Source organism: Strix aluco, chromosome 6, assembly GCF_031877795.1.
Source record: "Strix aluco isolate bStrAlu1 chromosome 6, bStrAlu1.hap1, whole genome shotgun sequence".
NCBI classification, from domain to species: domain Eukaryota; kingdom Metazoa; phylum Chordata; class Aves; order Strigiformes; family Strigidae; genus Strix; species Strix aluco.
The window spans coordinates 36,523,873-36,551,177 of record NC_133936.1 but is presented as its reverse complement, the minus strand read 5'-3'; the positions used below and the strand labels follow the sequence as shown (position 1 = coordinate 36,551,177).

The following is a 27,305-nucleotide window of genomic DNA, read 5'->3' as shown; positions in this document are numbered from 1 at the left end:
ATCTTCCAAAAATAGACAATTTTGGTGTTAAAATATAGATTAAGATGACTAATTTCAAAATTCTTATTAAATATTCAGCCCCTAAAATAGTTTGTGACTTTTTCCTCATTAGTGAAATTATATTTACAGATTTTGAAGTTGGGAAAATAGATTTGAAAATATTATTGGAGACTGTCTAATAGGAAATGTGGATGAATTAAAAGAAACATTTTTAAGAGATGTTCAATTCAGTAAGCTTCCTATGGAACTCAGCTTGCCAAACAGATTTCTGCATTTTGTTTCTTGAAAGTTTCCTTATCTGGGTGTTTCTGAGTCCATGAAGAATGAAGATTTAGAAGTCACGAGAGACTCCAAATTGAACCTCAAAGGTCTAAAGTTCTCCAACAGGTCTGGGGATCCTCTGGAAGGGACTTAAAATGGCTCAACTTGAAAAGTTGAGAGGATACTGCAATGTAAAATGAAACTTTGGAATTCCCCTACTCAGTAATGCCTTAAAGACGTCAAAGTTCTCAGTAACTTTTGGAATAACTCCTGAAATGTTAAAATCAAACATTCAGAGCTCCACAGAAACTGATCCAACTCAAATGTGGTTGGGGTGAGGACTGGCAGCTGGTTTATAAACATGTTATTTTCTTGGCACACAAGAAATGAGATCTCCTACTGTGTCAGTGACCCAGTTCAGTCTAGAAGAGGTTATGAAAATTTACTAGGTTTCCTAACTACTAGAATTTCAGACATAGGGTTATGTCAGCTCATTTTCTTGCTACATTATGCCACACCAACATTGTGGGCTATCAAAACAGAAATAGTGTACAAGCATAGTTGCAAAACTACACAAAGATGATGAACAAATGGCTTAGTAGAGTTTATCTTGGGAACTTTCTGGTCTCAACTCCTAGCCTATTTCCCATCAAACCCACAGAACTAAATGATTGTTTTGCTTACCTCCTAAATCCTTTCCTCTGCTGCCCATGACACTGTTACCACTGTCAGATGTACTGAAATTTGCTGCAAACATAATGACCATCTGTGTCACACTTTTTGGCAATCAGATATTTATTTTCTTAGGAGTGCTAGAAAGTTACAATACTTTGACTAAAATCTGTACCCTGTGAAGCCTCCAGGGGCCAAACCCTCCAACTCTGAACAATAACCAAGTGATTCTGAACAAAGTCTCAAAGGGATTTATGGGAAATGAATCATTCTTTAGTCTGGGAACAGTGAAGGAATTCTTCCCCGTTATTTGTAAATTGATGTAAAATTAGCTTTCCTTCTCAGATTAGAATGTAAATGTGAGTGTTTGGCCAGTAGATCTGCACAAATACAAATCTGCCTGTACTCATTTTATGTGTCCAATATACCTTGAGGAAACTAGTTCTTAGTAAAAGGCATCCTCCTCTGCTCTTGAACACTGGAACAAATTGTTCCTACTACATTTTAGGTCCTGTGTGAAGATCACAGAATATAACATTTAGGGAAGATGTCTGTCAGTGAATATTCTTCAATAGAAACACGGGAAGTTAAAACGGAAAGGAATTTTAATGGAGTTTCTCATTCAAGTTTTGGCATGTTTGTATGGGATAAATACCTTGAGACCTTTTCCAGAAGATGTCCAAATTGTTCTTAAAAAAAACTCCAGGGAAGTAAAATTCCCAGCAACCTGAAGTAGTCAGTTCCAGGATTTTACTACCCTTCTTGCAAGACAGGCCTTTTTTGTAGTATACAGCCTGAATATTGTCTATTACTTAAATCATTTTGCACTTCCTTCAGTGCACAGACAGAATGATTTAAAACCATATATATAGTAAATGTGTTTTGATTTTCTAATCCACCATTTGTGTCTTGCAATTTAAGGCTGCTGCAGAAGAGAGAGTGGCCTCCTGCACTGTCAGCCTTTACTTTGGGCTCTCCAGGTTCAGCTCCTTCCCTGGCTGCTCGAAGTCTCCATGGTACAGCACTCACAGCATCACTTCAGTAGCCCAGCTCTGGTCTAGTTTCTTTCAGAAGACTTCTGTCTCCTCTTAATTATCTCTAAACTAAATAAACTCCTTTCTTCCAATCTTTTTATTGACCTTGCTTTCTAACTCCCTTAAAACTCTCCTTTGGATCTTTTCCTATTGGTCTGGACTGCTGTTAAAGTGTGCTGCCCAGAGCTGAACATAATCCTCTACATGAGGCATTACTGGTGTCAAATAGAGTGGAATAATCATACTTTGTTTTTTTCCTTAATACAACACAGAATTATTTGCCTTTTTTTTTTTACAACAACATTGCATTATTTTTGTAATGGTCTGTAACTTTCTCTTACTTTTCAGCAAATATAACCTTGTTATACAGGTGCTTCAATGGTTATTTTCCACCTTATATTTATGAATGCTTTGATACTTCTTAAGTATAGCATGTTGCATTTTTCATTTTAAAAAGAAAATTAGTTTATTTCTTCACATTGGATCTAGCCCCATTGGATGTTTATTATTCATCCAATTTAGGTATCCAGTCCAAATAAACTTAGAAAATTTCTATAATTATAGCACTGTACTACCTTAGACCAAGAAAATTGAGTTTGTTTTGCTAGAAATACACTAAGTAATGGTTACAGCTGATGTTCATCATCACACAAAAGTTATTATTTGCCATACTAAAACCAAAGCAAAGCAAAACCTCCTCTCCTCTCCTTCTTCGTCCCTGCCCCATTTTTTTTAATTTAATGATTTCATTACATCAGCTATATAGGTTTTCATAACAGAAGGCACTAAGCCTCCACTGCTCTGTCTTAATAATCTTTCCACTCCATAGTTTGTGGTAACTATAAAGTAATGCTGATGAAATGGCTCACAATGAACACGAGTTTAGTGCAGCTATTTTATGTCACTACCTTCTTCCTCCATTCCTTCCCCCTTCCTGTCCTGGCAACTGTCAGAAACAGGATACTGGCCAAGACTGTTTCTACACAGCACAGCCATTCTCACATTTATTGTCATTCACATGGCAACTTTTGCAACTCAAGACATGGCTGTTTAACACATGAACAGCCACTATTAACTAATATGCAGTAATTTCATCATGAGAGCTCTAATAATCTGCAGTTAGTCACCTTGTATCCCTGAGCACATGGACCTTGTATGAGCAATGCACAGCACTGTTATTCACTTGACTAGTAAGCAGTATAATATTACAAAGCCAGAAGTGGTGAATAATGTCTCTAATCCTCTTACATTAATACAAGTAAAACCCATACTTTTTCCCCTGGCTGTAGGAATAATAAAAGACTCTAATTTGACTTTCAGACTCTTAAGGATAATCTGCAGGGCTGGTTGTTAAAAATATATCCTTTTGATTAGAAAGTGAACTGATTTCTGTATTATACCTACTGCACAATAAGTATGAAAGACAACAATATTATTGCAGAATTGCTTTTCAGAACAGAACTATATCAATTAAAGTGGGAAAATAAAACTTGGTCAGGAATACTTGTGACTTTTTATGTTAAATACTTTCTGGTTTTGTTTGCTTAGGTTACGGGTTCTCAACCTTATATGAGTTTCTGTGGTTATCCTTAATTATAGAGATATGCTGTCATCTTTCCAGGCTTTCTTGTACATGTGTCTCTTTGATAAGTGATATCAATACTAAGCACCTTGTCACTAATGAATAGCTGTTTCTTCTCTCTCCATCTTTGTCAGTTTGACAGCTTCCCACCCGCACACTGTTCAGTGCTCTTCCTACTCATGTGTTTCCTACCCTTTCTTTAAGTAGTCACATTTATTCTTGATAAATTTTCACATACGAATAAAAAGCACATTCAACTTATGAGTAATTTTCTTCAGGCTTTGGAACATCAACTAAAGTGCTCCCAACCACATGAGGTATTACTGAATAATATACATAAACTAGTTATTTTTATATCTTAAACTAGTTATTTTAATATCTTTTATTTTTGTTATAACCCTTATTTATTGGTGGAAAAAATGACAGGTTTTGCTGGCAGAGAACAAACTGAGAAACCTTTTTTATCCCATTGGACTTGACTTGCAACCTTAATTATTACTGTAATTTAAATACTAATAGACAAATAACTCCAATTCACAAAGCACTTGCACCCAATGTGATCCAAAAGTATGACATTACGAATAATGGATGCACACAACTTATTTTATCTTTTAATACCTGAAATTTATTGAATTCTAGGGTAGAATATGTCAATGTTTTATAACAATCTAACTCAGAAAATAAATGTTATCAGTGAAATTGCAGTTAATTCTACAGTTAAACTCACTGAGAACAGAATTTCACTCTTAAACCACAAATATAATTTTAATTAGCAACGATCTAATCATTTTATAGAAACAGACTACTGCAAAAATAATTTTTCTGGTAAACACTGCAATGAGTCTTCAGTAGTCACAAAACAGGATTCTAGTTAAATTTCTAAGCATCGCATTTGATTGTTTTTTACTTTGGAGTACAAGCCTGAAAGTTCAGAACTATTCCTCATATTAAATCAGTTACTGGTTGTATAATCTTAAATAACTTGTTGTAAAACAACCAGTGATAAAATAATGGTCAATAAAAAGACTATTCAATTTCCTTGAGATAATTTTCTTATTGTCTTTTATAAACAAAGTAAACGGAGGAAAAAAATTAATCCAGCAGATTTCTTGTTCTCGTGATGAAGCGTGTTTTAACAAACAAGAAAATTTGGCCTTTGTGAACTGCAAGTTCAGGCTAAGGATTTTTATAAAACTAAGAGTCGCAGGGCAGACTAAAGATAAATGTGACTTTGCCCTCAAAGAAGGAGGGTATTTATGTACTTCAGCATTAAAGAGAAACAAATTTATTCGGTATGAAACAGTCTTGACTACACAACCACGATAAGCATATGCTTAATGTGGAACAGCGCATGTCTTAAATTGTAGTGGCTAATTGTGGCACGGTCCTAAAGCACCAACTTCATTTGTAGTATAGTCATGATTGTGCACAATTAGTATTTTTGTCTCAAGGAGCACTGTTGCAGAAGTCTGATAGAAAGAAATAATCTGGATGGAAATCAGACAAGACATGAGCAGATTAAGTAGAGTGCCAACATAAAAAAAAAGGTTCCTCTTAGCTGCATTCCCAGTTAGGCTTCAAAATCAGACCTGTCAAATGGGAGAAGTATCCCCTGCATAGTTCTCCGCAGCTTAAGAAAGAGATCACAATTTTAAATCATTTTCTCAAAGGAAGAAGAATATTTTTGTATTGACCAAAAAGTGTATTTTTCCCTCATCTGTTTTCTCAGGATTGTTTGGGAAGAAATTAAAATAACTTTCACAATGATATACAGTATAGAAGTTTGATTCCCCCTTACTTAATTTCAACGAAGCAAAAGCAAACAATGATCTTACAATGGTAAGAGTCTGAGATCCAACCCAGATCTAACAGTCATACTTCTGACGCTATTTTTCTTAACAAACATCTTCTTCTAACTGGTGAGTTTTTCTTTATCCAGCAATATCAAATCACTTGGGGCTATACAAAGAGCTTCTTCAAGGCCCAGAAAAACAACTAGGGCAGTCATTGCATCATCCTTAGACCAAACCTTGCAAATTGTGACTCAAGAGAGCTGTGCACAGGACAGAGTAACATTAGTCTACAATGTTATTCATCGTGTTTCTGCTGTTTGCATGGGGAGATAAAACCTGAGTTCCTTTCCCTAAATATTGAACTTTTCCATTGGTCCTAGGGCGGAGCTTTAAGGGAATAATCTTGGTATCTAACACAGTGTTTTGGATTAGAAGTTCCAAAAAGCATGGGAAACAGAAGCTTTCATAGAAGGCAATTTTGCTAGAGCTTAATGCAAAATTCTGAGCATCTCCCTGTTAGTTAGAAATCAGTGCATTTTTAGCTTAGTTCTACTTTCAAAAGTTTCCCAGAAAAAAAAAAAAAAATCACAAGTACAGAATTACATCTACACTGCATTTTAACACAGTGGGTTTTGTTGTTTGAGATAGTTTTATATGTCATTTTTGTAACCTCTTACCCAGAACATCCTCCTCTTCACTGTCATCAAAGTCAGTAGTTGCACGCCCAGTGACACAGACGAACAGCAAGATAAAGGTTAAAGGTAAGGAACATCCCTTCTTTCTTCCTTTCATCTTTCCTGCATAACATAAAAATGACAATATAGATTTCAATCAAATTCCTTGAGTGATCTGCAAAAGTCATTAGCAGGGTAGTGCATAGCTGTATGAGTAGATATACAACCAGGAGCTTTGGAAATAATGTGAGCTATGTTAGTATAATTATATTGTAAGCACAATGGAAAACAAGACAAGATTTAGTTGTGCTCATCTGATCGCAAGTCTCCTATCCCATCTCCAGTACAGATTAGAGGCATTGTTATTAACTTTTATTTTAAACCACAATTGAAATTACCTCCCAGAATACATAATGATATAAAACATAACACTTTGTCCTTTTAATGTCCTGATCAGTTTTACACAATGTATAGTTGGCTGGCATGTTCAATCCTTCCAAATATATTTTACTCTGTCTGCAGACCCTAGATTTATTGCCACAGACACAGGATTCTATTTTTAACAAATATCTCACCAATTTATAATTCCTGGACTGAGTAAGTCGCATTTCACAGGAGTCAGTGAACTTTTTGCAACACGGGCTTCAGTGCTTTAAGAAGTATTTTGTATCTTGTAGATCCCTTTAATATTGAATACCTCACTTAAGTGCAGAGCTATTATTTTCCACATCAGATGAGTGCAACCCTAGTCATCCACACAAAGAAAACACTTTTATTCTATGGCAGCTGGCATGTTCAAGTTGCCAAAGATGAGGTTATGAATGCACATATGAGAGCACCTCTGGAACACTTTTGCTTTAACCGTTTTAGAAATACATATTTTCCAATTAAGTAAAAGTTCCTTAAGGATCTCTGAATTCCAACTAGAGAATAGGCTCAATATCTCCTTTAGCTACCAACAGATAGATTCCCTATAGATATCCTCCTTTCTTAAAGTATGATACTAAACTTTGGCTAAATTAATTAATCGAAGCTTAATAGAAATTAAAGATCTAAGGACTAAGACGTTCCTAGCCTTTGGACACTGTTTTGTCTTTAGTAGTTTTGTTTACATGCCTGCAAAGATAACATGTCTGCATCACCTAAATTAGCGAGGTGTAGGGAGGGCTATGGGAGTAGATGAGACAACCTGTCCCTGTGCTTGGGATACAGCTTTATACCAGGAAGGATCAAGAGATGATGCTGAAGTGACAGGTGACATTAATAGAAGTCATCTTTAACAGAGTAAACTTTTCTCTGAGTGATATATCTTTGTCTATGAAGTTAGAAGTAAATCGTAACTATGGTATCTAAGAAAACACTAGCAAGCAACGATGTCTCAGAAAGGCGAAACCTGCACAAAGAGAGATTAACCAATTTGCCACAGCTACTCTGAACTGTGCCAGAGCCAGAAGGTGCTCTTATACCTTCAACACCAAATCAGAGCCAGAATTTTAATTTCTCCCTGGACAACTTACCTATTTTTCCCTCTTGCATACTCAGTGCTTTCTTAACTTGCAGCATATGTAGTAAAAAAGAAATGCATTCTTTGAGATTTGGTGAAAGTACAGATCAGAACATAAGTAGCACTAATTATTTGAATAATTTTTTAAACCGACAATTCCCTTTAGAAAGCTTCATTATATATAGTAGCAAAAACCACCGAGAGATGTCTTCATTCTCTTTTTTTTTTTTTTTTTTTGGTAAAGGAAAAGAGTTTTGGGATCAAAGGAATTTCTATTTTCACCAGAAATTATGACAGCATTAACTTTTTCATCATAATGCTTTCCTGCTAAAATAAACAAAAGAATGTATTTGTCTTTCATACCTTCTAAGCTCAATTTTTAAGCTTGGTTTCTACATTGACAAATCAAATCCTTTATCCACATATAGCTTGGCAAAATAATTCAGATCTCATTTTGTGCTATTAACCATGATTTTAAAAAAAAACTTTCCTCAAAGAATATTTTTTACTTCTATGAACAAATTCAGAAATTGTTGCTTTCTACTAGACACGTAATAACTACTCTTGGAACAGAAATCAACTTGTTACAAATTCTGAAACATTATGTAGACTGAGAAAATGTGCAAGAGCTCCAATCACTCATCTTCAGACATTTTTCAAAGAAATAGAAGTAGTGTCCTTATTCATGTTTCTAACTAGAACTCCACTTTTACATTCCTTTATTATTTTGCATATTAAAACTTAATCTAATAAGGTATTATTCTTCCCCTTTCTCCAGCGACAAATTTCTAGTGATCCGTTTGCTCCATTCAGTGTGAATAATCCATAAATAATTTTTCCCCAACCTCTTTACTGGAAGAATTACTTATGTGCTGCTTGGCTGATGGCAGGATATCCCTACAGTATTGCTAAAACACAGGGAAAAAACTATGCTATGGATTTATCAGTTATCAGTTCACTCTGTCATGCCAGACATTTTGACTTCATTACATCCATTAAAGCCACTCTCTACATTTATTTGTGTACCCCATCCGCCTCATTTGCTTTACTTTTTTGAGAGTCTATTTGGAAGTCTCTTGTTTATATGTGATAATTATGTGTTATTTAATTATTTCCATTTTCTCATGCTATCCTCCTCCCAGCTGTTGTTCCAATGTTATCTAGCCACTGACTTTTTAAAATATTACACCCTTAAAGGAAAGGAAGAGTCTTTACTGAAATGTTGCTATCCACTAAATACTTTTGAGTTACAGCACCCAACATTATCATGCTCTGAGATATTCTTAGCATTTCTTGTCATTATTCAGGTAATTTTCCAGTCAACCAAAGAACAGATATTCCCTCCATTTTTTTCTGAGTACAGTACATACTATAACTTAAATTGAAAGCAAAGTAACTGTTCCAGACCGAGGGTACAGTATTTCAATTCCTTCACTCAACTCCTGCATTTCCCTTAAAAGAGTACCTTGTCAAAAGTAGGGCTTACTGGTGCTTGGGCAATTTCCCAGGAGGAAAAATTTAGGCTTGTATAACTGCATATCTGCCTTACTGCAAAGTCTACTGACAAAACATAATCTCCTTTATCTTCTTGCTAACCTTCCCTGAAGGTCACACATTCCCAGAACATTGTGTCAGGTATGGGTGGAGGTGGGATGAAGGGGGTGATGGCTTTAGTACTGAAATACTTAAATCCTTCTGTAGTTTAATTATTTCTTATAATTCCTAAAGGAAGAGTGAAATCCAAGATCAAAGTGAACTTGGCGCTGCTTTTTCAATTAAAAAACCCAAACCCTCTAGAAAAGTCTAAGTTTTCTGATTTAATGTTCAGCTGCCCAGTAACAGAACTTTAAAGCTGTAAGCCTCTTACGATATTGATTTTATTTCCATTTTTAATGCATTCTGTTTATTTTTTATAGTATTTATATGGAAAACACTATTCAAAATACTTCATCCATGACATTTGGCTCAGTAAAATATTGAATGCACACATTTGTGAAGGACTGTCTGTCATGGGAAAGATATGAAATGTTTGAGTTTAAATAATTCATGTTAAACAGTCTGATTATTTAGGCCAAAATCTGAAAGTCTCTGGGAGTGTATATAGCCCCTTACTCCAGAAGGTTCCTAATTTAGGACAACCAGGAATCAGTCTCACATTAATACTGGCTTTTCTCATCAAAGTATCATTAATGCAAATTTCATAAATTCCTGAAATTTCCTTAGGAACCAGCATGCTACTGCTTCCAAACTACTTACCTTTTGAATGAGCATTTTCATATCTATAATAACATCTGAGTTACTTGACAGAAGAGATCAAAGGTCTGTGGGTAATAATTGGCACTGATTTATTTACTGGTTTAATTAAATGCTTTCATTTGTGAATAATGCCATTAGCTTCCCTCAGGCTGGAATATAGGTAGACAAGACAGACCACAAGCAATCAAGGAAGTTCCCAGTAATAAATCCTTACTACCTGGTGTTATAACTAGGCCTTGTTTTATCCTGCCACCTAAACACAGAAGTACAAGAAATCTCCCAGAATTTTTTTTTTTTTTTTTCTGAAGACAGATAAATATAATACTCCATGTGTTCCCCATGCAGTTTGCAGCCTCTGGAGCCAGATCTTTTATATATGTGTGTGTGTGTATATATATATATATATACACACACACACACACACTTTTTTTTTTTTTTTTTTTGTACTTAGCAGTCTCTTCAATACCAATTTCTATAGTTACCAGAATGCTTAGAAGCAAACATTTCTTCAGCATGGTGCTTATCTCTAACTAGCTAACTGGAAAAAGCAAAATAAAAGCTAGCATTTCCGGTAGCAGCCAAAACCAGTCAGCGTTAGAAAATGGCATAAAGTGACATTGTAATGACTGTAAAAGTGACTCATTCACACTGACAGCCCGGGAAATGGAAGCACACACACACACCAACAAAAAAAGGCAAAGGGTATAAGTAAATAGAGGAATGAATAGCAGGAGATAGGATGTGTATAGTCAGAGGTTGAATTTAGCACAGCTTAAATGTAAAGATAAAATGTCTAAGACAGGATTAGAGCACCTCTGATATAAAAGCAGACCTTTTCCAGTTCACTTCAGAGTACTTCAGAGGCATTATATTTGCCCTATGATATCTTGTACTACCTACTAGGACTTGTATGACAGAGGTTTAATTAGATGTACCTGTAACATTGTCTCCCAACTGGCAGTCAGTGAGTTCCCTTCAGAAGTATTTTATTACATGTGCTATTTTGCAGCTGTTTGAAGCATCACATTTTCTCATTTACACTGGAGTAAGTATCAAGAATGAAGCAAGTATGAATTCTATCAACTCTGCTCTGATGTAAACTGAACAAAAGAATGATGATACATGCCCTAGCTTTGTAAGTCCCAGTCAGTGCTTGTCTGGCATTCAAACTTACTTCCACCAGAGCAAAGCCTTGCAGTGTCACAGTAACTTAGTAAAAAGGGAGGCAGTCTACTGTGGCTCTTCAACACGCAAACATTATTGATTGAAAGCATGAACTATTGAAATTCCCCCCCTCAACTTACCTCCCTCCTGTGCTTTACAGTGGCAGCCCTAATAGTCTGTATTTGTCCTGAGATCAGAGACTCCATCAGATTCCTCCAGGAACTTCAAAATTCCTCCTTGTTATGAAGAATTTTGGGTGGTTACCTACCTTTCAACATTTAACATAAATGTTGACTTGCTGCTGCATTATTCCAGTCTCTTAAATTCCCACGTGAGAACTGGGAAGTGAAGTGAAAATTGGGAAGTGAAAATTTAGAAAAACAATGGTCTTCATTAGTTTTTATGCTGAAAAGTTGTATGACCTGATGTCACTGTTTCAGATTTAAACTTCCGCTTTGGTTCTGTTTGTGTTAAGGCTGTAAATGCTGCTTTGCAAACACAGCTGATAAATGAAAAGAAAACCTTGTTATATTTTGAAATTAAATAAACAAAAAACCCCCAAATGAATAAGCCTACCACAAGAACACCCTTCTTTTTACATAACTATAGACCTCTCTTGCCTTTTCACTTTCCTTTGTTAACTCCTTTCACTTGCGCTTTAGAACTGTTTTCCATTCTCCCAGCTTAGCTCCAGGACCTATTCGTGCCCTAGTCAGCTCACACCTGGCACCAGTATGATTGCCATCCTATCTCCACTCAGCTTGTCTTGTGACACAGCTCCCAGACTCTAATTTCCTCCTCCATTGAGTTCTCCTTCTTACCTGGCTCAGCTGGGGGCTTATATCCGTGATATCTATCACCCAAGAGCTGGGAACTGGATATGTTCTGGGAGGCAGAGAGATGGTGAGAGTATGCCTGGGCAATAGTAGCCTGCAAGTAATTTTCCCAATGCCCTGATCACGCAGTGCAGAGCACCTGATGCAACAGTCCAAGTGAATGATAAACTCTGAAATTAAGCGTGATTTTTTAAAACAGCTGCATTTTTCAGAGGAAGACTGGATTTGCCTACACCAAATCATATAACTACTAGGGATACCTTTATGGAGAATGATTAATGATTTTGTAGCTACTTATACTAGCCATAGGGAAAAAATCCAGCGTTATAAGCTTATCATAAAGGTCATAATGTGAACATTAATTTAAATTCCAGTTTCCACCTCATAGAAGACTGATTCAAACAAATAAAAAAATAAGCCAGTTATTTATTTAGGTATGGCAACTGAATCTATTTGACATACCACATCCCAGTCTGAGGTAAATCTCTACTCTACATATACAGCCTAGTTTCATTGTGACATACCTCTCAACAGGGGAAGGAATCAATCTTTTGCTCCTACCAAAATATTTTTAAATGTGGACTAAACCAAATTACTAGTTTACATAATTTCATAAAACTTAATAACAAAACACCAAAACCATCACACTAAATACTTTACTACTTGGACAGAAACCACCTGTTTGTAGCACAAATATAGGACATATAATCCTATTCTGAAACAGAGAATGCCTTCAGCATCCTAATAATAGCTACTCTCAGAGCACAAAAGCCACTAGCAAACCAGACAAGCAGCAATATTAGTTATGGTTTTAGGAACACAGCATGGAGGTCCCAACATTAGCATTATAAAGCCTGTAGCCTTTTTTCTAGCAGTTTGGACTGGAAAAGTACTTTTTCAAATCCCAGATGCAGTTACTGATAAATAGTCACGTATTTAGAAATCGTCTAACTTACCACAACCTTCTCTTCCAACAGAGTCATTTCAGTCCTGTGTGTTTGTTATCAACTCAGTTGTGTGTAAATTCATATTGTACACACTACAGCAACACAACTACTCGATTTCATTAAAGTGAAGTTTTCAGTTACTGGCAGTGTAACAGGCAGGCACAGGAGGAAACTACCTGTCACACTGATGCCTCTTGTGACTGATTTAGACCATATCCAGCTATTACAGTTTTGTAACCTCATAATCACATAGATCACATTTTGCACACATACCAAAGATCAAAATACAAGTTTCCTTGCTTTATCAAGCAAGTTCAGCTCACCCTGTCTAACTTCCCAGCTGGAGACATCACATACATTTTTACTGCAATGGATGTACAAGCTTTGGATCATCACACAGGTTAGAAATGCTGTAATTGTCATCAGTGGGAATACCCCCATATTCAGACTGCCTCAGATTATCACCCTGTAAATACTTATAACCAATATAAAATAACACTTCCATAGAAAAAAAAAAAGGGTCATATTCCCTTCATCTCCCACCAAAGTATAGATAGTGCTGCTTATTATGGTGGCAGTGCCAGCTTCTCTGCTGGACTGTGCTGGACTTCTGTGCTGAACTAGAGCATTCATCAGATGAGTTTCAGACTCATGAAAAGTTTCGGACTGATGAAAGCATAAATCATCATCCAGAACCTCATTATGTTAAAGACTGTACGAATATAGAGGAAAAAGATTGTTTCTCAACTGAAGCAGAAAACATTTACAGAAAATGCTAATACACTCCTGCAGATCTTTCTGTGAAGTTCATAAAAACTGTATAAGCTCAGTAATTCCTTCATAAAATACTTGTATTTCTAATTTACTTGATGCAATTGCTATTCTCAATACAATTGTTTTAAAATCAGTTCTTTCTGAATGCTCTGTTTTCTGGAAGATGTTTGAACTTTCTTGCATCCAGACCACATCCTGGGTCAACCTATTCAAATGTCTTTTTTTTTCACTAAAAAGTAAATCAAATTAACCAGTTAACTTCAGAGGTATACTCAGTTATGAATGGCACACATCAGGGAAGACGGCAACAATACTAAAGATGGAAAATGAACAGCTGTATTAACAGCAACAGGAAATAATTAAGGAAACTGAACAAAGGAGTTATGAGAGAAAATTAAAAGAACTAAAAATAAGTCTATTTTGCTGTGAAATGCTATGAGAGGAAAGGAATGATACAATTCCCCATATGGTTTTGCTTCATTCTGTCCCCAAGGCACTCTGTCCCTATTGTAAAATAAAAACAGTTCCATAAGAGAAACACACAGAAGTAGGAGGTTTTTTTAAGACTGTTCTCCCTGGTTTCAGTGTGAAGAGCTTTAGTTATGAAGACCCCATCTTCAATCCTTACCAAAACATCTATTTTGGTTTCTTTAGGAACTGTCAGCTTCTCCTAGTTCTTAGACAGAAAATATGACTGCTCAGAATGTAGCCCAAACGAAGAGCAGATTTTAAACAGTATGCACCAAAATTGCGAGGTAGGGTAGTCACATAATTCTTGAGGCTCCTCAGCTCAAGTGATGTTGTATTTTTTGATTTTAAAGTTTCTTTTCTTGTTCCTGTATACATGCCCTGACTCCTTCTGGCAGACATTCTTAGAACATACTGAATGCAGACCAGCAAAATCATGACAGTTACAAAGCAATTCAAGCAGCTACCACTTTATTTTAAAATGCAGAAGAGTTTTAGCCAGAATCACCTTTTTAAAGTAAATGTAGGTACTAAAGCAGCTTTCCAGGATGTGAAAGATGGTGTCAATGTCTCTTTTTTCCAGAAGATATTTAGTATTCATGTTCCCAGAAATGATCCTAATCCCATTGATGTATCCATGAGAGCAATCTGTGTTCTCTGCCCTAAAAGTAATTCAAGATCCACAGAGTCAGAAGAATAGCGTAAAGGATATCAGTGCCCCAGTACTGGTGAACAGACAATCTGAGTGCTAGTATCTGCTCCTGTTTAGGCACTTAACTTGGAAGGGTTATTGGAGAAACATATAAACAGTCCATCCAGTAATTCTCCTTCTCTGGCTGTGGATCTGGCCTAGCTAGAAGTGAGATTTCAAACTCACTAAAGGCTCTGGACATGTTCTCTGAAAGTCTGTTAGGAAGCATATTCTTTTACACCTTTGCTTTGTTTCCTAGACACACTATATTCCCTCAATCTCTTAAAATTTCCTCTCTGACAGAAGTTCTACCTCCTTTTGTACACTCTCCCTCACTCATCCCAGATCCCTTTAGATCTGACACTAAACCCTAAAATAGTTACCAATTTGTAAGTTTTTACCCTTAGACTTTCAAAATTAACTCTCCAATGAGATTAAGGATAGATAAATCCTATGCCATTAATCATTCTATCTGTCCTGAGAAAGATCATAAAACTTTGTTGTAGTTGTTCTTCATTTAGAATATGAGCCAGATGAGTTACAATTGAGCCTTCATTAGCAATAGTAGTAAATGTGGGGAGTGCACTAAAAGGCTAAATGCACTTTAAAGGTCATATAGCTACACCAGACAGTTGAAATGCATTAAATCTCCAGATTGCACAACATAAGGATAAACATAAAGATTACTGAAGGTCAATTTAAAGCTCGCTTGGAGATTCTCCAGCATAGAAGTTATAAAATTTTCAAAGCAATGGATTTATTAAGCAATTGCCCACATGACTACTTTTTAATGAACCCTTTCATGTGGGACATATTTCACAGGAGAAAAGGCCAGAGCAGAATGTGATTTAATCATCTCTACCTCCTCAATATTGCTTTAGTTGTGTGCAGTACACACATAGTAAACTTGATTACAATTCTTAAATTCAGTTTAAACAATAATCCAATTTACTGTAGATACAGATACTTACTGCCTTCACAGACAATCACAAACTCTCTCCTAGTAGAATTAAATAATTAGCAGAATATTATAAAGGGAAGAGGCTGACAATTTTTCCCAAGTAGGTGGCTAGCAATTCCTACAGCATGCCTTTGCTGTTCATATCTATACTGACAGCTGAACTTCCTGTCTTTGTGTCTGTCCATAAGACATTCAGGAAGGAAGGTTTATATCTTTACATGTTTTCCATGAAGTACTTTGATGACTAATTCCTAGAGTACTGAGTCACACTGACCTTTCACATACTCACCCCCATCCAAATTGCTCTCCCTACCCCACTTTTCCCATTGTTACATGCCTTTTCTTCATTTAAATTCTATTTAGATTTTCTAAAACATATTTAAATTTTACCTAACATTATTTATTTTTTTAAATACAGGCTTACAGGCTAGTATCACTGTTTTTCCTTACACAGTTACTGAAAGTGACGTTTATGTAAGTTCTTCCAAATAAAATATTACAAAAATCACCAATAATATTCTGGGGTTTCAGGGGGGTGGAGGGGGGGAGATTGTGTTTGTTTTTTACATTGGCACCAAGGTCTGTAAGCCTCATTCACTACTCTCCTCATTGTTCAAGTGTTTCTAGTTTCTTGAGCATTTCAATATACATTGTGAGTGAAATTGGCTTATAGTAGCATCAGCTTAATTTGATTCTCCTAAAATCTTCCTGTACTTCTCAAAATATTAATTGCTTCAAACATTACATGCCTCAGAAGGATTTGAAGTAGCCTCGCAGACCATTCTGCCTGAATCAATCATCCCTTGAAGCTACTGTAGTGGAGAAACTGTTTTAAAAAATGAGGGTTATTTTTCAAAGTCCAGCTATTGATCAAAACTAATATATTCACCTTTAGGATGGCTTTCTTTCAAAGAACTGTCTTGGAGCTCAAAATACCTTAGTCCGAGATTCTGACAACCAAAGATTAGTTGTACTACTAATCATAAAAGTATATTCATTGTCCTACTGTTTCAAATTTACAGAGAAAAAAGGTCTCCCTTTTTGCAGCACTCATTGCTGGACTTTGAATCTAAACATCTGGCTGCTGCATTTACCACATTCTAAAGAAAACATAACTACATACTGCTTTCTGCCAGCTAAAGAAAAAAGATCTCTCATGTAAAACTGAAAGTCTGTTACAAAGTACTCACCAAACTCCTGGCAACAGTTCTGGAAGAAAGAACTCTTGAACCAGTGCTGAATATGATCCTCCCCTACTAATTCATGTTGAGGGGGTGTGGTGGAAAGCTACAAAGGCAGGATTGCAACCTGATCTTCCTAGAGCAGGCTCCTGCTTGCGGATTAATCAGCTAGTCCTTGTTATTGTTATTTGTAGAACACATGGGTTCGCTGTGTAGAAGTCACAGATCTGCAGCAGCAGCAGGGACGCTTCCTGTTTAGAGTTTTCAGAACTGCCTGCAGTTTAGAGCAACTGTTTTCTAAACAGCACCAGCTAAAATGAAATGCACTTTTAAAGAATAAGAAACAGTCTACAGGATATTCTATTTGATGTACCTTGCAGGCTTTGATATGGCTCATGAGGATGCCATATTCACTGCCTATTTAAGAGGGATACATTGTATTTTATTGTTGTTGTTTGTTTTAACATAAAGCCACGTAAGTCACTCTATATGCAGGCTGCATTCATCACAATATCTGGAGCTGTACTACAAAGGCTACTCTGCCTTCAGCTAAAACATACCATCTATTTACAAATCATGCTAATACCTGCTAAAACTAAGCACCATTAAGAGTACCATAGCTGAAGACAACAATGGAAACTAGTTGTAAGTTTAAGACCTTATAAATTGGGGATGTAGACACAGACAACCAGAATCCTAGTCCTGGACAGACAGAATGAGAGTTTCCTAGATAATGAATTAAACAGCAACGGAGGCAGAAGTAACAGCTGGAGAACAGTAATTTACAGTTAGCAGCTGTAACTAATTGCAATTATTTCTGGCCACAGACAAACAGGTGAGTTAAATCATTCATTGAAGATTTATATTCATCTGTTCATCACCATCCTGACACAGAGTGGAAGTTTGTCATAGTCAGTTAACAGGTTAACTATCTCTGACACAAACAGAAGTGGCTCCTGGCAGCTACTTAGATCTCCTGACTGTTGTTCCTAACTGTAGGAATGTCTGTAATACTTTTCAGGGCAAAGACAGTAGTCAGCTGAGTCTACTGACTATTAACTGGGTCAATAATCAAACTGTCTTGAACAGACTAGAAGCACTCACAAAGTAAAGGGGCAGCTTAAATGCTGGGGGTGGGTTTCTACCAAACAGTTACTAATTACCAACTCCTAGCTCAGATAAGAGGAGCAACCCAGCTGAGGAGAAGTCAGTTAAATGGAAATGGTCAATCAGTCATTTGTGTGACCCCAAGACCCTGAAGAACATATTTTGGGGGCCCATATGTTAAGAGTTAGTATCTGTCAGCACTATCCATAAATCTCTTTGAGGGTCACAAGTAAGATAGTCCGAAACAGATGTACTAAAATGACACCACAATTTAAAGAAGTTCTGTCTGCACATTTATAATAGAAATGAAACCAACACTTAACCATAGTGCTAAATACATGGTGTTCAGAAATTAAAATGATGCACAAATGTCCGATCTTGCTATTGTTTTACTGTACCAGAACAGAGATAAAGCAGCACAAAACCGTACAAAAAGTTTTGTGTGTGCATGTTGGGGGAATACAGTGAAAGATTGGTGAAGAGGATTGTAAACATGCTCAAGTGACTTGCAGCTGGGGTGTCAAAAAACACACATATCATACTAATTGTTGTTTAGGTTTGTGGGCTTGATGGGTAGAACGTCTGTTTAGATAACACAGGCCTGTGAGAGACTCAGAGGCACCTTATGGAACATCCTTGAGATTCTTGCCCTGTTGTGGGAAAGATCAAAGCACTGTGGAAAACTATGCCTGCAAAAATCCCTGATCCCAGGCAAAAGCAGGATCGTTGAGATCTCTTCCTTCTTCTCCTCTTCTGGCTAGCAAGGACCAAGCTCCACAGTCCCAGTGTCCCTGCTTGTGTGTCTCTGCCTGGGTGCTGCTGCAGAGAACCCCTGGGTCATGAGGGGGTTTTTCATGAGAATATTTGCATTTCATCTGTGATTTTGTGGTTGTTCCTGCATCCTGCCTGTGTCAGCTCACACACATATATAATTTTTTTTTTCTTTTTTTTTTTTTTTTTCTGTAGCTCTATCATCCCTGAAGGAAGATTTACTAGGTAACACAGTTGGAAAAACACAAAAGCATTTGCTTACACAAGCATGTTCTTCGGGTCATAACACAAATGCCTCTCTCAGTGAGGGTGATATTGCTTGGTCTTTAACATAGATGTTTGTGATGTTTGGTTGCCCTCTAGTGATGCAGCTTCATTTTTCCACTGCTTAGTTCTTTAAGAATTTTCACAGAGGCCAGAGCTTCCTGTCTCCTGCCCTCAGCAAACTAAATCATAACTTAGTACTTCTACTAGGTGCCTGAACTGGATGAAGAAGTATGGGTATTTCTGAATCCTCATAAGGAACCAGATAGCAAGCTTACAGGAAAAATGCCACCAGCATAGTTCACTTGTCCCAGTGAGCTTAAAGTCAGAGCTAAAATGTAGCAGTCCCTGTCACCATACAGGGCAAAAGCTCCCAAGAACCTTTTTCTCAGCACAGACACTAATTGTACTACACAGTGACAGGTTGTTGCCCTCGCAGAATTTCTGAAAGCACTGAAACTTGCTGTTTCCCCTGTACAGTGGCACGCCACAGCAGACACAGGAGGGGACCAGTCAGCTACCTCTCACAGACTCCAAGTTTGCACTATTAAGAGTCAGTTTTGTAGTTAAGTGTTACATTATCTTAAAATTAGCTGATCTTTTTGAGACCACTGAAGTATATGCCTGCTTTTCCAGCTGAGGTAATCTACATGTTGATGACATATAACTTCAAAAACCTAACCAGGTTCTACAACAGGAACGTAAGATAAGTTCCTTTTAGTAAGAGTTTTGTAAATGGCTCTGTTATTGCTTTATCTCTGTTGTATTATTTTTATTGTGGTCTTCACAGCATTTAATATTTAAAACCCACCTAAAAATACATGAAAGAAAGTTAAATTGAAGATCTTCTCCCGTGAAAAGGAGATCAGAACCTAGCAGCTGGCCCTTGAAAACCTGTGTCTATAATACACTCCTCTTTTCCCCCTTATTCTTCTTCTTCCTTGTAACTTCCTGTTCTTACATAAAAACCATGGCTACCTCAAGTGTTCTCTAAAGACTGAAATTAGAATGAACAGAGAGTGTGACTGTTGTTTATAGCAGAATATTAAGACAGTACAATGAGGAAACTGTAAAGACAGGCTTTGTTTCTGTCCTCACTTCAAAGGTAGGAATACCATTAATTAATACAGTAAGGCATAATATTGCTGAAGTTGATTGATGAAAATGTAGGAATATTTTTAAAGAGAAGAGAATCTTCAAGTTTCTAAAGCTTTGCACCCAAATTTATTTTATCACAGCTGTCTTGGGGTTTTCTGCTTTAAAAGTCAAACATTTAACAAGGCTAACAAGGGTAAGTTGGATAAGTGTATTATCCTATTTTTTTATAAAGGGGAGAAGAGGAAATAAAGTGGATGATGGATGAGAGGAAACTGATTATCAGATCAATTTCTTACTGGTTGAAAAGTTTCCCCAGCTGAACTACCCAACCTGTTTGAGAGGAAGCAAGGAATACCTTCAGCACCTGCTTTTCTGATTTCCAAGCCCATTTGTCTCATGTTGAGCAACTGGTTCTCTTGAAATTAAACTCCTGTTTTGCCCAGCAAAAGTACACTGTTTCTGCAGTCAGTTGATGCCACTGTGCTTGTTCCTGGAAAAAGTTTATATTCTTAAGTTCCATCAAATCCAGGACTAAAAAAATGTCCTCCTTTTATTTTGAAAATTATTTTCTTTAAGCTGAACACTGTTTATCTTCTTCTATCCTACAGAAATCCAGTATTGGCATACTAGCAGAATATAACATTACTTTGTGGATACCACATTAAGGAGATTTAAATACACAGTATATTCAGTAATTTGAAACTGCTTAAAACAAGCAAGGAGAAGCAATGCAACTGTGACTAAGACTTAAATTTTTGTTCTTTTCCTGGTATCACTAGTCAAACTGTTGCCTCTTGTCAAAGGACAGATGTGACTCACATTTCTTATTTTCAGCTGGGTAGTTGTTTCCTTTCAAATTGTTTTAATCAGTTTTTCCTGTGCATTTCTTTTTGCTTACAAGCTTACATAACTCATATACTTATTTCCTCATTCATCAATTTCTTAACAGTAAAAAAGTGGTCAACTTTTTGAAGTTGAAAACCTAAATAATTAGTTTCTATTACTACCTTTTTGAAAAGCCCAGAGGTAAGCTACTTCTGTAGTACAACAACAATAAACAGAAAGTACAGAACGTACCATGTAACATTTTGAACAATGTGGAGATTTCAAGACTAAGTTCCAATGAAAAAACTTTCAGATATCTGAGGAAGTAGGGGGTCAGGTCAGTACCAGATATCACTCATTTTCAGAGTCAGAAGCTAGATGAGATTTGAATTTCATTAGAAAACTCACAGTGACTTAAACAAAAACAGAATAAGGAACTTTTTACTTAAAAGGGTGGTAAGCATTTTGTCACCTTCCCTACACAAGGAAGGTTTCTTAATTATTTTTGGTCTTTTTATTTCATTAATTTGATAAAAATTGAAAGAACTTTCTGTCATACAACTGCATTTATAGCTGAGGTAGGTCATATCTGAAGCAAAATATAATAGTAGTATGACCTACTGAATTCTGTTGCTATTGTTAAATAATAGAAAAGGGTACGAAATGCTGCATAGTCTCATTAAACAAATTGCATCATTGGACAAAACACTTGTTTTAATATAATTTATTCTTCACTTGGCTCAGCAAATATCTAATTCTGAAACAGATACAGGTTGATCAAACATTTATACTATTTTTCTAGATTAGCTATTTATCATGTTTTGCATTCTCACGCGGTGTCTGTTTATTCTCTCAACGGGTTCAGTGCTTCACTAAGGATCTTAGTAAATAAGCCTTTCCATCCATGTCATTTAGCATTCATTCCAAATGCAGATCAAGTCTAGCACTAACTGGTGTGGTCACTGGATGTCACTGTTGCAGCACTAAGAGCTTAGGTATTGTATCTGGAAACAGGAGGCAAGTGTACTTGAATGCATTTTATTCCTTCACTATTATTAAAGGGTTTCATTCCTGCTCAGGTTGAAGTCAGTGTGAGTTTTATTATAGGCTGAGTACTTAGAAGTGTTCAGGTATGAGAATAATTTATGCTTTCAGGGGAGAGTATTCTACCAGTGGTTTTTCACTTAAGTTTTAAAACTGTTTCTATTTTAATTTTAAAAATGTGCCTTTCTTAGTTCTTTGTTTCTTCTGCTCTGATAAGAGTTTTATTTCTGAATATATTTTTATATATACACAGTGTACATAATTCTGGTACTACATATATATACACACCAGTACCAGAATTACATACATATTTATGTATATGCATGCACATGTAACATCAAGATAGGATTTCTAAAAACATTCCAAAATAAGATTTCTTGGTAGGTTCATATAAGCAATAAACTTAGAGGATTAATTACTGCAAAAATGAAACACCTACCCTTTGCCTTAACAAGCCTGAGGGAAAGCTAAACAGTAAGAGAAACACCAATCTACATGTTCATAATTTTGAAAATTAAATAGCTTGAGCATATACATAAGTAGCTTACAAGAGTCTTACTTCTTACAGGGGCTTTTCCAAAAACCCCTGAAATGTATTACATCAGCACCAAAGTTGTCACTAGAAATATACTATCACAGTATTATTTAACTGTTTCCAACTCTCATCTAAATGAAACAAAATTAAAATAAATGGAAGCTGGGTTTAGATGGACAACCACAAAACAAGAAGAATTTCTTACTCATTGGGCTTTCTACTGATTTCTGAGAAAGCTGTGAGCATGCCTGTACTTCCTTTGTCTTGACAAATGATGATCAGAAGTGAAAGTTATTTTCTCTATGGTAAATTTGACTGGGAGACACTGGTTATAGATGCTCCTACAAACAGAACCCAGGTTACCTTCCATGCCATTCTGTTTTTTTTTAATATGCCAGCTTCTCACAGGTTTAATCCTCCTCTGTGGTATGGCTGGGGAATAAATAAACAAAGTACAGGAGGTGCTCAAGCCATGACATAAGGAAAACAACAGGAGTTTCACAATATGCTTTCAGAAAATTATTTTGAGGGTATGAGTAAGTGAAGGAGATGGCAACTGAGGACACCACCATCCGCTGCCAGTTCTGGGACGTCTGAGCAGCTAGTAATGAAGCATTTACCAGCGGCCGTGCCAAACCTGTGTCGGACCTGCTTCCTTCTGTTCACCCCACCTCAACACTGTGCCATGCCCTCTTGCCAAGAGTGGCTCTCAGCATCCTTGCCCCAGTTGTCATTTCTGTTCTATCACCTGCTGACTCCTAATCCCTAAAGCAGACATAGGAAGACAATCCAAGCACATAAGCAGGAAACCTGTTTCCCAACCCTACTGGGCTGCTAAAAAAGAAAATGAAGCATTACCAACAACTACTGTGATAAAGACCTGCCCTCCCCGGGGCTGGCTGCATTCTCACCAACTCACTGGCTTGCAGCCTGACAGGAGTTTATTTGGAGAGGATAAGGCTTCTCTAGGAGATACAGAGAACAAGAGAGGGCAAAAGTTGTTGGGGAAATGCCGCATAAGATTTGGCTGCCTTCAGCTGCTATCCAGTATCTAAGACAACATCTCTAAGCTCAACATGCTCTTAAAGTGTCCTCATAAGAAGCCATTAGACAACTAAAAGCAGCCAGTTGTTCCTGTGTAACAGTTATTGCATATACAGGCTTACCAGAGAATGGAGGCCAATTATTTACGCAGTGTTCATAACTCCTAGAAGGCACAGAACAATTGTCTGCCCTTTGCCATGTTCTGGCTCTCCAAGAAGCTGGGAATAATTCATGTTTCTTTCCCAGATGACAGAACACTAATCCATCTTTAGCAAAGTTTATGCTGCCTAGCAGTGAGAAAAAAAATCTTGTTCTTCCAGTATTATTACTATTGTTTTCCAGCAATAGAGAATAACTAATAAATAATGAGCAGGTTAGACACGGGTAGGAAGTCTAAATGTGTCTGTGTTTCAAGAAAGGGTGAAGTACTGGGTTCAAACTGCAAAAAACAAAGCATGTTCAAACTCCAGTATCATATTGTTTCAAAGCTAATCAGTCAAGAGAAGACTATGCCAAACATGGAATAATTTGTACACTGTAATACTGAAACTCATGATGCGATCCTAACAAGATGGGTGTCACAGCTCCTGTGAGACTGCTCTAGGTGGGGTACCCCTTACAAACTCATTAGGTAAGAGCTACCTTAGATGAATGCTATTCATCAAATTACTCATGGGTAATATAGTTCGTTCCTTTCTTTAGTAGCAACATGACTTCAATTAAAATGCTAGATTCAAAACACCTCTTGTGTGCAACAGTTTCACGGTGCACACACAATGCAAAAAACCAGAACAGATCCTTCACAAGATTGCCTGTCTCAGGAGGTAAGAAATGGAATGTAATGCCTTTCACAAGAGTTTTCTGTTTGACCGTGATCTTTTCAAAATGAAGAGCAAACATCTGGTATGCTGATGAGGCAAAATCACTTAAGTGTGTGCCTAACTCTAAACACATAAGTAATAACACTGGAATAAGGAAGTATTTTTAAAAGGAGAAAAACGTAACAGGTTGCGACAGAAAATTTTACTTACTGCTGCATTCTTTTTCATCTAGCAAGTTCAGACATGTTGTCCTGGTCAGTAACTGCATGAATGAATCAACTGAACCTGCATCCACAGTAGTTCATTAACAGAAATTAATTAATGCAGTTCATGTGAAAGATTTACTAATAGTACTACCAGAGGACAAGTAGATAGGAAACTGAGAGTGTAGTCTATGGAAGATTGACAACAATGTAATGATCCTGTTTCACTCATTAGAAAAAATGGTATTTATAGGCGCTTCATGGGGACTAAGTACATCCTCAGTATAGCATAGCTCAACATAATTGTTCAGAATACTCATGAAAGTTGTATTTACAATGTATGGAAATCTGTGTGGCTCTTATGGAAAAATCCATATTTAATTTCTGTGAAATCCTAGTTTGCTGAGTGGTAAATTTTTAAATGGCAAGAATCTCCCGCTGCAATAATCTGATCATATAAACTTCTTTTTTCATAATCACTATGAAAGACAATATAAAATCAAAACCTACCATCACACTTTTGGATGCTTCTCTGAACCAGACCTAAAAGAGTTACATTTTTTACAGAAGAGATTTCCTTCTGATGCTGATTTTGTGAGACTTTTTAATAATGCATCTTTTCCATTAAACATCATTGTCGACCTTATCAAGGGTTGAAGTCTCTCTCCACCTTCCCTGAATTAGGCCATTTTAATAAGAAAACACGCAGAGAGGGAGGATTTCTCATAAAGCTTATGTGCTGTTGGTAAAAGAAGATTAAGAATTACTCTGTATTTTCTTTTGATCCTCTGCAATCTCTTTCCAGCACCATACAAATCTCCTCTAGGTTCTGGCAGAAGCCTGACAGCTTATTTGATTTTATACAGCATGTGGGATAGCAGGGGTGATATCTTTTGCTTCCTTACACTACAGAGTAACAAAACCTGCCCAGAGTCAAGGCACTATAACACACACCCAGCTCTAATATACTGGATAACTGTTCTAATAGAAGCATATACATTTATTTCACAGAACAACCTTCATACAAACCAGTTGCAATTGCTTACACCTATGTTTCAGGGAAGCTCTTAATATAAACTACTTGCAATAATTCAAACATTGAAACAGTTTCCTCTCAATAACTAAATGCAAGCTGAACAAAGGTTTCTTACAGTCACCAGAGTGCTCTGTTGGACCACATTTAATTAAATGTATTTAAATATTCCCACCAACAGACTTTTTTCCTCCAATAATCTTTTAAAAATTTTGTTGCTTCTTGGAGAACAGCTAATACACAGATACAAGACACCTGTTTATGGTGGCTTTTCATCATATCTAGAAATTCACATAACATTCAATCAAATTTATTTTTCCTTCAAATACATTGAAATCATATAAAAATAAAAAACCCAAACAAAACCACTTATATAAAAATACTACAATTATTTAAATAGAATAAGCAGTTTATATGGAAGCTATATGCTATAAAGTATGTTACTCTTTGATTGAAAGATTTCCAATTTCAGATTTTTTTGATGGAAAACCAGGTCTTTATTTTACACTTCCCTCTTCCCACCCTGACATTCTGGAATACACTGACATGCATAGATTTCAGCCCAAAATGAAAATTAAGAGAAAAGTTTTGTATTCAGAGACACAGATTCTGAATACCAACATCCCTTAAGAAGGCTCTGTTCATTCTGTCGTTTCTTTCAGTTTCATTTTACAAAAACTATTTGTGAAGTAAGATCTTACCCACTCTGCAGATGGGTCAGAGTCTAAGCTGGGTTAGTAAAATAACCAGCCAGTCTGCGTGATCTTCAAAGCAGAATATCTCAAGTTAATCTATTTTAGCCACCATTTGCACCACAACCAGATTCATGCTGGTAAAATTAAAGTCAGTGAGGCACACTGACTGAGTCTGGAAGATTGGCACTTGTCTCAGCAGGTCAGTTCAGCAAAGGGAATGTTGACTAAGGAAGCATAACGAATAGCTGAGCAAGTCAATTGAGAAAAGCAGCAAAATAAATAAAGTGTGAAATTGGAAGCTAACCAGCACCACTTTTTGCTGCAGAGTAAAGGTTACCACCTCCAGCAATGAAAGGTTAGTTATATTCTTGTACATCTGTCTTTATGAACTGAGATGCAACCTGATGTGCTGTGCAGAAATACAGCAGTCAACTAGTACATGTGTTTCATATAATGTTTGTGTGTATGTATGGTTGGGTTAATGTTCATTCGAAAATAAAAGGGCACATCAGACACAAAATGTGAATTCTTTCAAGTCTGAATAACTTTTGTTGACTATCTTTTCTTGTTAAATACCTACTTCTGTACATGAGGTTCGGTGCTTCTGGGTTCTTGTATAGACTAGAAGCACCAGGTAAGCAGTGGGAAGTGCACTGTTGCAAGATGTTGAATAGGATGAACGATTCAACACACTCTTCTGGGACACTGGAGATTGCAGTATCACTGTGTACTTAGAAAGATGTCACAGGCCTGAAGCATATGAAGCATTGTAAGGATTGAGCTATAATAGTATGCAGTATATTTCCTACTTGGTCAGGACAGAAGGGTTTGAGGGTGAATCATTCTCAGAAACTCTTAAGGTTAATTTTGCAGATTAAATTGGCATAAATATTTCAGTTATGCTTTAAAGAAATAACTTCTCTCCCTTTGTATCCTGCAGAAGGGAACCAGGTGATCTCTGTTTTCACATAAGTTCAGAAATCTTGTAACTGCACTGCTCTACCATTTCATGTATCAGCTCCACAAAGTATGACTCTGATCATTTAGTCAGAAACATAACAAATTAC

At 36.5% G+C, this 27,305-nt stretch overlaps 1 protein-coding gene across 10 annotated transcripts in view; it reads right to left on the bottom strand.

The window, feature by feature from the left end:
• TFPI (tissue factor pathway inhibitor) overlaps positions 1–27,305 on the bottom strand; it is a 62,855-nt gene that overhangs the window by 22,887 nt on the left and 12,663 nt on the right. For 2 of the 10 annotated variants that reach the window (XM_074829644.1, XM_074829654.1), the window contains exons 1-4: positions 15,628–15,758; positions 14,474–14,627; positions 11,209–11,278; positions 6,020–6,139 (exon numbers count right to left, since the gene is read on the bottom strand). In XM_074829644.1, coding sequence (XP_074685745.1) covers positions 6,020–6,139; positions 11,209–11,218 — 130 coding nt within the window. In that variant the 5' untranslated portion in view covers positions 11,219–11,278; positions 14,474–14,627; positions 15,628–15,758. Of the gene's footprint in view, positions 1–6,019; positions 6,140–9,776; positions 9,796–11,208; positions 11,279–14,473; positions 14,628–15,627; positions 15,763–16,807; positions 17,004–27,305 lie in introns of those variants that run through there. The other 8 variants (XM_074829645.1, XM_074829646.1, XM_074829649.1 and 5 more) reach the window with 8 other exon arrangements.